Genomic DNA, 13,253 nt, shown 5'->3' with positions numbered 1-13,253 from the left:
GCTCAAAGAATATAATATTCGGCGGCACTACGAGACTCATCATAAAGAAAAGTATGAACATTTTAAAGGACAACTAAGAAAAGACGAGATAAACAAGCTGATGGCTGGCCTAAAGAAACAGCAGTCTACATTCACTCGCAGCCGCGATATTGCTGATGGAGCTGTGAGAGCTAGCTACCTTATTGCTAACGAGTTGGTTTGGGCATCCAAGCCATATTCTGATGGGGAGCTAGTGAAAACATGCATGCTGAAGGCTGCAGAAGTCGTGTGCCCCGAAAAGCGACCTTCATTTGCCAACATTAGTCTATCGAGGAACACTGTGGCAGATAGGGTTGCCGATCTATCAAGTAACTTGAACAGCCAAATGAAAGAAAAAATCAAGTCATTTATCGCATTTTCGGTGGCAATCGATGAGAGCACGGATGTCACAGACATTGCTCAGCTGGCCATATTTATTAGGGGTGTGGATGAGACATTGAAAATCACCGAGGAGCTGCTTGAATTGGTTCCCATGACCGGCACCACAACAGCGGATGACATTTTCAGCTCTCTCGTTGGAGCGCTGGACAAGGCGGGAGTGGACTGGTCCCGTGCCATCAGCCTGGCTACTGACGGTGCACCATCAATGGTCGGGAGGAAGGCTGGAGTTGCCACCAAATTCCGTGAGAAGGTACAGGACGCAAATGGAGGACAAGACTTTTTCGCATTCCACTGTATTTTGCACCAGGAAGCGTTATGTTGCAAAACTCTAAAAATGGACCATGTTATGAGTGTGGTTGTGAAAACTGTCAATTTCATCCGAGCGCGCGGTCTAAATCACCGTCAGTTTGACACATTTATCAGTGATAATGACATTCATGCTGGCCTGCCATATCACACTGATGTACGGTGGTTAAGCAGAGGCGCAGTGCTGAAGCGTTTCTTTGAGCTACGAGGCGAAATTGGAAAGTTCATGGAGCAGAAGGGACGCCCAGTGGACGAACTTAAATCCAAAGAATGGGTGCAAGATCTTGCCTTCATGGTTGACATTACACAACACTTGAATACGCTGAACACTATATTGCAGGGGCGCAATAGAGTTGTAACGCAGTATGAAGACAGCATACGCGTGTTCAAAATAAAACTGTCACTGTGGGAGGCGCAGCTATCTCGGGGCGACACAGAGCATTTCTCATGCCTAACAGCTGTGCGCCCAAAAGCACCGAACCGTACAGATGTGGAGAAATACAAAGAGAACATAACAGATTTGCTGCGAGAGTTTGAGCGGAGGTTTCAGGTCTTCACTGAACTTGAGAACACATTTGCCTTTTTTCGCTCGCCATTTACAGTCAAGCCATCTGAAATGCCAGCTGACATTCAACTCGAGCTAATTGACCTGCAGTGTGATACCGCAATGAAGGATACATTTGCGTCCGTGGGATTGGACACGTTTTATCAATATCTTGTGCCACAGTACCCCAAATTAACAGCCATGGCTGCAAAGGTTTTATCCATGTTTGGGACTACCTACCTTTGTGAACAGGTGTTCTCCGTAATGAACAATAATAAAACAAAGCAGCGCTCAAGGTTAACAAATGAACATCTGAATGACATTGTTAAATGTGCTGCTACTCAGGATTTGACACCTAATATTGATGCACTCGTGAAGGAAAAAAGATGCCAAGTTTCAGGAGCCAGCAGCAGCACTGCAGGAGTGCAGTGAGGGAGGGAGAAGGAGAAAAGTGTGGATTTTGTTTGCACACATGGATAGACTACAAATTGAAAATAAGATGAATCTGGTTTCATATTAAAATAGCCTACAATTCTGAAGTTGTATAATTCTCAGCCCCTGTAGGTCCAGCCTACAAAGTTGTTTGGTTGCACTGCTGTAACTTTTGCCTCAATAGGTCCAGCCTTATTGGTCTGTTTTGTTTTTTGTTTTATTTTGATAAATGTGCATTTTCAAAGGCAAAAATAATGTCTTCATAGCTCCCACTTTGTTAAGTGTGGTGAGTTGATTCAGTGGTTTAAAACTGTTTACTCTGTATGTATTTAATAAACCAATCATTTTGATCAATTCCATTGTTTGTGAATAAATGTGTCGTTAGAATAGATCCCTTGTGATCCGTAATCATAACGTGTAGGTTACAAATGTAGGCTTGATGATAAAGCATAGTACTGAAAAACAAAGCTATAGATTTGGAGTTGACATTTTGCCATTATTTTACTGGTCCGGCCCACATGAGATCAGAAGGTCTTGATCCGGCCCCAGATCCAAACTCAGTTTGACATGCCTGGACTAGATGCTGATTTTGTTAACAGTGACGTTGTAGCATCCAAACATTTAGCATATCTGTCGGGTGCTGTCTCTTATCCGGTACAAAGTGGGAGATGACAGAACTACTTTAATCGAGGGAAAGATACATTGTTGCGAGTTGACTCCGGCCGGCGTGTGCACATGCACTAAGCCTGTGAATATTCTCGTTTGTCCCGGACTCCCGGTCATAGTTATCTCAAGGAAATTTAAATCGAAAGCAACTGGACTTGGTTATTTGTCTAGGAAGACGTTTCACCTCTCATCCAAGAGGCTGAAGCCAGTTGCATTTGATTTAAATTTCCTTGAGATAAGTGCACACTGTTTCTGCTGTCAATTCGGTCATAGTTCATTTGTAACGTGTTTTCTTCATTAGGCTAATGTTAAAACTAGAACTACGCAGATGGTCTCACACAGACGTCTGTGTTTTTCTTACGTAAATGACTTTGTTTACATTAAAACTACAGGTCTATCAGTCCGTGACTTTTCCATGTGTGATGGTTTCTGTAAGCTTCAGAAACCATCACACATGGGATTTTGGGGTAAATATCACAACATTACACAAATGAAACATTCGATTTCTGGGCATTTATACCTCGAGCCGACAATATCTTATTTTTTTTCCTATTCATCTACAGTTATATTTATCATAATATGCCCAATTCGGGAGGGAGAGAGGGGGGAGAGAGAGTGCCGCGGTCACGTTACATAATGTAACAGTTTCCAGAAAAATACAAAACAGGATATTTATTCATGTTACCCTCTGTTTAGGTAGATAAAGGTCTCAGTCACATTTGAATAAAAATAATGCAATTAGGCTAAATATCATAGGATCTTTTTTTAAAGATAGGCCGATTTTATTTTTAGTTCCATAATTCAGAGATGATTTTCACTTAACGACATGAAACGAAACAATGAAGCCTATAGTTTTGTCCTCCGGCTTATGAAAAGTGTGAGGAGAGGTAGCTACTGTAAGAACCGGTTTTTCTAAGCTGACTGAACAGCTGTGTGAAGTTCTGTGGGGGGCAGGGCTGAAGTATCCACAAGCACACCTATTGATCAGAGATAAATGAAGGTGCTAATGTGTCGCTGATGTGTCTAAGCTGGTCCTACAGACCGCTGCATATAAACCACACTGTAGCGATTTTCACCCAGCCTCGCTTTCAATAAAACACACACTAGCATTCTACAGCCTAATTGCAATCAGTGAAATATATGAAATCAATATAAAACACAATTTAAATATGAGAGTTGCTGTTGCTCTAGTTTAATAGCACTGCAGCTGCATTTGCCGTGCGCCCCTGTCTGGATGTGAACCTGTGTCTGTCTATGTGCGGGCAGAGATCAGAGATGGTGTTTTAAATAACCATGCCAGTGTTTCACCAGCTCTCATCTCCGCCAGTCAGCCTCTCAACCTGCCGCCTCTCTCGCGTGCGGGCGCACCGCACGTAAACACACGTGAGACGTGGACACATTTATTTAGGCTATTTTTTTTTTCTGTGGGAAACACTGATCAAGCTGTGCATAGCCTACACACAACTCTCGCAATATTCCATTGATAAATCAAACCGGACCCAAGAATGGTGCGGACATGAACACACCTCATATTCCACCCCCAGAATGCCTCAGCTCAGCACAACCATATATGGTCAGCACGTGCATAATTAAGTAGCCATGTGCTCTGTGGAGCGGCAACAAACTAACAACAAAGACAACGGGCGGAATGATGCTTCGGCGGACCTGCCCTCGCTTTTGAGGTCGGTTGTGAGAAAAATGCCTGCTGTCCAGACAACTGTGTTTTTTTTTAAAGCACCCCTGCATTACACAAACACACACACATAGGCTACGATAGCCGCACATAGTAGCCTATAGGCTATATCAGTGATCGCCTCTGGGCTGGTTGCTCCTGCCCGGTCTGTACACTCCTCTCATCCTCACTTCAGCACCTGTCCTGGGCTGCAACTTGCGGATCAGTAAGGGCGGAGGACCGACATGACGGGGGGTCTCAGTCTCCTGGTACCTGTGCGGGCCAGGACCGCGGAGGTCAGCGAGACAGAGAACAAGTCCGCCCCGGCTGTAGTAATGCCTTGAGGAACGCACGTATCATTCCACCGCCGCCTGCCGCCACAGAGTGAAGCCTCTTTCCCCAGAAAGAGGTCCAGGTTGAACACAATTAATAAACGCAGGTCCCTAATAAACGCCTGTTGATTTGAGCGATTTAAGCAAATAAACGCCCGGGCCTTTATTTGGTGTTTTCCGTCGTTACATTTTTCTCATTGAAAAACTATACTGTAGCTATTATTATTATATTGCATTCCCCATTCGTGTTCACTGCTCCGTGCTGCTGTCTTATAGAGGCGATCTGCTGCTCACAGATGCCACCTGGCGGTTGTTTGGGCACATTGCAGCTTCTGGTGAAAACACAATTACTCCTCCACAAAAAATCCGCGTGAGCCTCCCGTGACTCACGCGTGAATCTCGCGTGAAACCGTCCAAATGAAACTAGTACCCACTGTATAAATGAGACCCCTGGTCTCTTCATGTTTCTTCTGAACTGATCTGATGAAAGAACATCTGGACTTGTTCCTCCTCCATGTTCTTCCTGCAGCTGATCAACATGAGCTTTAAAGACGTGGCTGATTCCAGGTGGTTTGGTGAATGTTGATGAGCTGGTTTCTAACAGAGTTTACAGCAGTTTGCAGGATCATTTTACAGCCTGAATGATGAGTTTCACATGTCAGAGTTCCACTGTGGACACTGTCTGAGCAGCAGCATCTGGATTTGTTCACAGAGATGATGTCTAATGAGTCAGGAAACAAGATCCTTCAGTGAAGGGACTAAATGCAGTAAATGGACTCAGTTAAGGTTGAAGCCTGAGTCTGGTGATTTTCCATCTTTGTCCTTATTTTTCCAATAAATCAGATGCAGAGTCCAACGTGTCCCAGGCTGAGAGGACGTCCTCCTCTGAGCCATAGAGCTCCACATTAAAACACATCAGTGAACCACACTGTGTCACTGGGGGACATCAACACACACTGTAGTTTATTTAGACTCTGTCCTGCTGCCCCACATACTCACTACAGCACCAAATGTGTATCAATCCGCTGCTGAAAATAATCCCTGACAGATGTTTCCATGTGTTTCCTCCCGTTGGTTTGATAGAAACTAGAGTGAGCAGCTGTTTGAGGAAATTACTGAGCCTCTTTAAACATGAACCTGTAGCTGAGATGTTGGTGAAGCTTTGAGTCTTCAGGAGGAACCAATGGGCTCAGACTGTGTGTGTAGGACTGGTGTCCAGGTAGATCCAGATGTTGAGCCAGTGGATCCAGATGCTGAGCAGTGTCAGTGTGTGATCCTGTGTAGAGCTGATGTGAGACAGATGTTCAGCAGCTGGACACTGGACACAGTTAATGACTGACTGACTCTCCACTGTTGTCTATGATGCTGCTGCTTCCATCCTTCACTACAGTGTGTGGTGCTGGACCTTGACGTCACTGGAGACTTCCCACAATGCATCTGTGATCAGAGAACTGATCAGTGATCAATGTGATGGGAATAAAAACATGTTTGTGTTTGCAGACTGAGAGCAGAGTCTCCGGGATCCATCTGTCTGTCCATGAGGAGTGACCAGTCCAAAGAAGAACCTTGGTGGTTCAGACCTAACCCTGGACCTGGACCTGGACCTGGACCTTCAGAGTCACGGTAAGAGACGGTTTCTACTGTAAACTGAGCTGAAGATGATTCAGTCAGTCAGCTACAGTAACAGCTGTGTAGTTGGGTTGCAGCACCATCTGCTGCAGTGAGAACGTGAGGCTGAAGGAGAGGAGATTAAAAAAGGATGCGTTAGCTTGTCGCTATGGTAACCAGTCCCTCCAGGATTTTGCGGGCTTTTTTTGTGATTGTTGCGGCCTAAAATGCCTGATTTTGCGGCCACATTTTGAAGAAATTGCGGTGCATGTTGCGATGTTTTAGGCGCTTTTGTTGCAATTAAATTGCGGGAGACAGCGAAAGTTGCAAAAAAAATAGGGATGTCCCGATACCACTTTTTCACTTCCAATACGATACCGATATTGCAGCCTTCAATATCGGCCCGATACCGATATTGATCCGATATTAGGGGTGGTGAAAAAAAACGATTATTTATATTTTTCAAATTCTAATACAAAGGAGAGTCCTCTTGTTGCTGACTGACAGGCTGCCGCTGTCATGTTCTTCTATGGGACAGACAGTAGTGAGCTTACTTTTGAACTGTAAAATATTAAAAAATAAACCTTACAACTGTTACTGAATTACTGTACATCAATGTCAAACAAAAGGCAAAATCTTCTTGCTTCAAGGTTTTATTTGTCACTCCAAATTGAAGATTATAGCCTGCCCTACAGTAAAAATGGCATACATAAAATAAAAAGAGGAGTAAAGCAATATGTTAAGCAGCAATATTTAAGCATCAAAGATGTTTAATCAAACCCACATATTTGAAACAACGTTCAAAACACACAGCCAGTGTCACAACTAAGCATAAAGCCCGCTAGCTTAATGCTAACGTATAATGTAAAACGCCATAGACGGGCTAACAGAAATTAGCATCGTTAATTTAATTCTGGCTTTAGCGCTGTTAAAGGTCCCATATTATGCAAAATGCACTTTAGAGCGGTTTTCTATCAATAATATGCATCCCCGGCCTGTCTACAATCCCCCCTGGTATGGAAAAAGTTCATCCTCTCCCTTTTTTGCTTCCTCTGTCTTTAGAAAATGTGTGCTTAAACAGGCCAGTTGAAGATCTGTCTGTCGGTGACGTCACCGACAGACTCGACGCCACCCCCTAGGTTGGTGGCACCGCCCCAGGTGAAGGTTTGCCACGCCTGAAGAACTTTTCTAAACCGTGCCATTTTTTCCCCCACTTGTTAACATAGCTGTGGTTAAACAATGGCGAATGTACGACCTGGAAGAAGCGGTTGCTCTGTTGTTGGCTGCACACACAGCGCCAAAGTAATCAGATATCACCACATTTCAATCAATAAATGTTTTAAAATGAACAACTAGGCAAGTCTGGTCGCTTTTCCGCTGTGCCCCCCCCCCCCCCCCCCCCCCGCTTTATTTACGTAAATGTGGTGATTTCAGTACATGGCCAGCTCCTCCTCACTTTTCATTCAAACAAACTAATGCCACTGCCACAGTTGTAAAATTTCATCAATGAGACCAGCATTTAATCTCCTAAAAATAATTTAACCAGCCAGCGGTAAACCTCTAAAAGCATGCGGATACGTTACTTCGCTCGTTTTCTCCTCCGGGAGGAGGAGATGTCCGTGCCGGCAGATCAGCTCAGTAGAGCGGCTGCTGCTGCTGCAGACAGCCGCTGCCCTGGTCCCCGGTCGGGGCTCTCACAGACTCTGCACTTCTCCCAGGACAGACATCGGAGCAAACTGACCACAGACTCTGGATTAAACTTTCTCGCATGAAAAAATATTAAAACTGTGACGTGTTAACAGTGCTAAAGCCAGAATTAAAACAGGGTTTTAGCAGCTTCTATGGCTGTTCGTTTGCCGAAACGGCGACAGCCGATGCTAATTTCTGTTAGCCCGTCTATGAGGTTTCACATTATACGTTAGCATTGAGCTAAGCGGACTTTATGCTTAGTTGTGATACTGGCTGTGTGTGTTTTGAACGTTGTTTCAAGCGTGGTTTGGGACTATTGTGAGCTACATGAACCACAAGACCACTGGCGGCGACGTCAAGAGCTGTCGCCACGCTGTTATATCAATCGCTCTGGCCATAGTGATACATCCACCCATAAACATTAGCCCATGCTACCGTTAGCCACATCCTGTCCCTGAGGCAGAATCTTTCCTACTATGGCTACGCCAAGACCCGCCTTACTAGGCCTCTGATTGGCTGAGAGGGGCAAGGCAAGGCTGTGACAGACGGAGCTCATTAACATTTAAAGGTACAGGCACAGAAACAGCTTGTTCTCAGCAGAGCTCATTTGAGCGACTTTGAGACAGCTGCCATTCAGGACCACGGATCAGTTTGGGGCAATACATTTCGAATACAGTTTAGTTGGACGTCTGACAGCTGAGTGAAATTGATTAAAAAGAGCATAATATGGGACCTTTAACACGGCACAACATGTGGACCAGCTGGTCTTCCTCCAGAAGAATCTGACCACCGACCCCGTCGGTAATTTTAACTGTACATTTAGAGCAATATAGCGCATTTACCGTTTATTAGCGGACAAGCGCGACCTGTCCATGCACCCGTGTGTGTGTGTGTGTGTGTGTGTGTGTGTGTGTGTGTGGCCTACGTGCCACACAGCCGACATCACATCTCCTTGCTACAGTCGCACCATGGATGAATCGCACACACGCTGTTGTTGTTGTGATCACGTGATCTCTGCATGCTGGAGCCGGCCGCTCTTCTTCTCTGGCAGGCGGCGCACCAACATTAAGGTGCATTACGCCACTAGTCAGGTACAAATATGACTTGACCCTAAAAAAATTCTAACAAAAGGTTTCTCAGCTGTTTTTTATAGTATTAGATGTCCTTAATAACATACTAAAAGTTTACCAAAATTTGACCACTAGAAAGGTGTTATTTTCAAGATGGCGTCCAAGATGGATAGGAAGCCTGAGGAGACACCACAGGTGAATAGGGTAAAAGTTTTAACTAACAGATATCACCGTGAAACTTCCCAAGTTTATCACTTACATTAAGACAAATATTTTTTGTATTACAAGTTTTGTCAAATTGTATGTTTAAATATGTAAATTAGGCAATATCTCATTAAATATGCGCTAATTTGCATATCCGAAATCTGAACAATGGATAAAAGCCACTTTCAAAATTCTTGTTTTATTTTGTTGACATACTAGAGTCAGAAGTTTTTACAGAGGGGATTTTGGATATCTCTCTTTATCACTCTGTAAATGAGAAAATACTGTCACCAGCCCTAAAAATTCAAGTTGGTCGTGTTTTTAGGAGTAAAATGTTGTATAAATCAGGCTATGAATGATATATCAACAATCCCCTCTGTAAAAACCTTCAGAATATAGAAAGGGATCAAACTGGAAGGTTTGGTGTCTGTAAGTGCTGCTGAAGTGGAGATTTCGGGCTCTTATACAACATTTTACTCCTAAAAACACGACCAACTTGAATTTTTAGGGCTGCTAGTATTTTCTCATTTACAGAGTGATAAAGAGAGATATCCAAAATCCCCTCTGTAAAAACTTCTGACTCTAGTATGTCAACAAAATAAAACAAGAATTTTGAAAGTGGCTTTTATCCATTGTTCAGATTTCGGATATGCAAATTAGCGCATATTTAATGAGATATTGCCTAATTTACATATTTAAACATACAATTTGACAAAACTTGTAATACAAAAAATATTTGTCTTAATGTAAGTGATAAACTTGGTAAGTTTCATGGTGATATCTGTTAGTTAAAACTTTTACCCTATTCACCTGTGGTGTCTCCTCAGGCTTCCTATCCATCTTGGACGCCATCTTGAAAATAACACCTTTCTAGTGGTCAAATTTTGGTAAACTTTTAGTATGTTATTAAGGACATCTAATACTATAAAAAACAGCTGAGAAACCTTTTGTTAGAATTTTTTTAGGGTTAGGTGTTTTTTTTCCATATATGTACCCGCCTACACCTACTGTGTTGGAGTGTGAACGAGAGTCACCTATTCATATGGGACAGAAGCGCTGGAGCGGAATAATGGACTGCTTTTATCAGAGCGTTTATATCGGAGATTTTAGATGCAGTCCGATATAATCCGATATTCGTTTTTTTGGCTGATATCGGACATTAATCCGATATCAATATCGGATCGGGACATCCCTAAAAAAAAAGTTGCAGTTTTGTTCTGAATAATTAAAAATCAAAGGAAAATTGAAAATTTTGAAATGTCACAAAATAATGTGAGGTCCTGTTATACCAGCAATTTTCCACTTGTTAACTCTTTCACTGCCAAAGACGAGTTATCTCGTCTTAGCGAATCCAAGCGTAGTCTGCCAAAGACGAGATAACTCGTCTTAGCGTTTTTTTAATGGCAACGCCATGTTGAATGTCTTGCCCTACTCCTCTGTGAAGATCAGACTTGTATCATCAAAATAAAGTGCAGAAAAACACATTTGGATTGAGAGATATAAAAAATATAGCGTGTTTTTCCCCCCTCGCGGAGCGGAGCGGGTGTCTGACTGCAGCGGCGCCGCTCCGTGACACTCTGGCCGCCGGTGAGAGCTTAGGGGGCGGCGGCGCGGCTCATGGCGGCTCGGCAGCTCCGTGCAGCTCCGTGATACAAAGCACAAACGTTAGTAACAACAACCCCGTTGATCGCTCGTCGTTAGTCGTCAAGAGCGTTTGGAAAGTCGCCAGATTTTGCGAGAAATCACTCAGATAGCAGCTTGAAAATCCCGCGATCTAGTGTGGATGAGGAGCGGGCGGCGCCGGCGAACGTGACGAGGAGAGCTAAAGGTGTCTGTCTGTTGTGAGCGTACATGGACTGTCTGTGGCTGTGAGTTCAGGGGTCACGTCAGCCAGAGCTGTAGGCTGTGTGTAGATGTGTGTGTGTAGATGTGTGTGTGAGACAGAGAGAGTGAGTGAGACCGCTGCCTGCTGACCAGAGGAAGCTGGATCTGATCTAAAGTGCCGTGTTTCGGCTACAAAAACCTGTCGAACTGATCCGCGCACGCGCACACACACACACACACACACACACACACAGAGACGCACACGTATGCACACGCACACGTCACGTACGCACACACACTAAAAAAAGGAAAGAAAAAGTTGTAACTCAAAGAAAAGAAGGAAAAGAGGCTGCAGTAGTGTGTGTCAGTAGCTAAATGTTTTGTCTTTTGTCATCAAAAGTCATTTGTCAGTGTTGATTTAGTTGTTGTTTACAAGAGAACAACTGTACAGATGCTGAGGCATCACTAAAGCAAAATATAAAGGAGCCAATTGTACTGGTTCACCTGAAAATGACAGCCGACACAAAAACCTCTTTTTCTCAAGATTTTGGTGCCAAAATGGCATTTTGGGCTAAACTAACCTATATTCAACCGCCAATTTCACAAGACTGGAACAAGATAGAAACTAGAGCTGGGCGGTATGACCAAAAATTTATATCACGGTATTTTTCATAATTATATCGGTTTCACGGTATTTGACGGTATTTTTTTTTTTCATGCATGACTGGGTGTTAACCCCATTTTCTAATAATTTAGAGAATAATTACTACAGTAAATTGGCTTAGAATGACCTATTTTACTGTCACGAGGAGTGAATATTGTCGAAGAACATTAGTATCCAGACTAGTATTAACACGGGTTTGAATGGTCCCACAAAATGCTGCTGTTCACAAAGAGGTGGCAGTGGCACTCATAACTGTAATGAGGTGAAGGAATCAGAATGCATGACTGTTGCAGTCAAAATACAGAAGCCTTTATTAATATAATACAGACTAAAAAAATAATCAACTTGATTATATATAAAGATTTTTGCACGTGAGAATGATCATCAATCTAAAATGCTATCTAATAAATATCTGTTCTCAAAATGAATTCATGACATCAAATAAACATTTCTTCACACACAAAAAAAGTCCAGACAATAGGGCTACTGCTTTGCAAGTCAGTCTGTGTCCTGCAACACGGTGGCATGGGGGGACTGTGCTCAATCAGAAGTGTGGCTTCAGATCATAACAACAGGTTGAGAGCCAGAGGACTTCTCTCTGTCTGTGTTAACTGAGGCAGTGAAACACACCTGCATTAGTGGCCTTGACTTTATGAAGTTGGTCACTTTGATGCTGTCGTTTAAAATCTCATGTAACACCAACCTGTATTCATAAAGTTTCCGCATGAAGCAGTCAGGAGGCTCACCGACATGACGTGCATGTTTTGTGTTGAGAATGCGTCTGGAGATGAGCCAGCTTCATGCCACTGTTTGCTAACTTCTCCCCACAGAAGAAAAAAAAAACAAAAACACGATGGCTCGAGTGGGCTGCAACTCGTGGACGTAAATGTCGGGATTTTACCGGCGCTGGTTTCGCCTTTTTTTAATTTTTTATTTTTTTATCACTTATCCCTCCGTGGTTTAGCAGCGCTGCTGCTGCTTCACGTCACCCCCGACTCCGTTGTTTGATTGACAGGCGATGCCGGCAAATGCCAGGTTGGGTTAAACCATCTGATGGGGGGGGACTCGGTGAAGTAAAAAAAATAAAAATAAAAATTTAGGCTACAGATTATGGTTGTTTGATCAGCGTGAGATTTTTTTTAAAGCCGATGGCTGTGACATTTTCTCCGTGCATGTTATTCACCAGCTCAACCCAGGCAAAGATATTCAATCTTTGACCCAGGCATGCAGCTTGTTTGGTACAACTGCAAAACAATCCCCCTCTCAAACAATGTCCCGCGGCGCGACGTTCCGCCGCTCTGTGTTCCCAACGTTTTGTACGCTACACACTCACCGGTATTGGGGTATATGAAAAATTCATATCACAAAAAAAAAATCACCGGTATTCGGTATGAACCGGTATACCGCCCAGCACTAATAGAAACAAACAGTTTTTTTTGCTGGAAAGTAGAGACCCTCATCTTTCCTTTGATGGGTTGAATGTGTATGTAGTAACAGTACATAATATATGGTGGGTCTACGGAAATCAGTCAAAAAGCTGGAAAATGCCTGGCAAGCTGGAGGAAGCTGCTGTGAGAATGGCTGGCAGTCAAAGAGTTAAGAAAGGCAAGACAGGAAAATTACATAGAGTTGAAAGTTGTTCTACTTTTAATTAAAATGTCTGTTCAAAAATCGTGGTAAAAGAACTGTTTTAAAATTCCATTAAACAGTCCAGTCTTTGAATAAAAAGGGGAGGGTGGCTACTCAAGTCCAGGGCCAGGGCCTTAGGATGGGGGAAGGGGCACCTGGCCGCCGGCAGCTCCGCTCCGGCCCTGCGGTGGCG

At 43.5% G+C, this 13,253-nt stretch overlaps 1 protein-coding gene across 1 annotated transcript in view; it reads left to right on the top strand.

The window, feature by feature from the left end:
- Positions 1-511: 511 nt before the first annotated feature.
- LOC310989791 (protein NLRC3-like) overlaps positions 512-13,253 on the top strand; it is a gene marked incomplete at both ends in the record, with an annotated part of 32,385 nt that continues 19,643 nt past the window's right edge. Inside the window, one exon of the mRNA XM_083976940.1 lies at positions 512-662. Within this exon, the coding sequence (XP_083833066.1) occupies positions 512-662 (151 nt within the window). The remainder of the gene's footprint in view (positions 663-13,253) is intronic.

Source organism: Trachurus trachurus (assembly GCF_905171665.1).
Source record: "Trachurus trachurus genome assembly, chromosome: 8".
NCBI classification, from domain to species: domain Eukaryota; kingdom Metazoa; phylum Chordata; class Actinopteri; order Carangiformes; family Carangidae; genus Trachurus; species Trachurus trachurus.
Note: the sequence above shows the minus strand (reverse complement) of the source record. Positions and strands in the feature narration are given on the sequence as shown.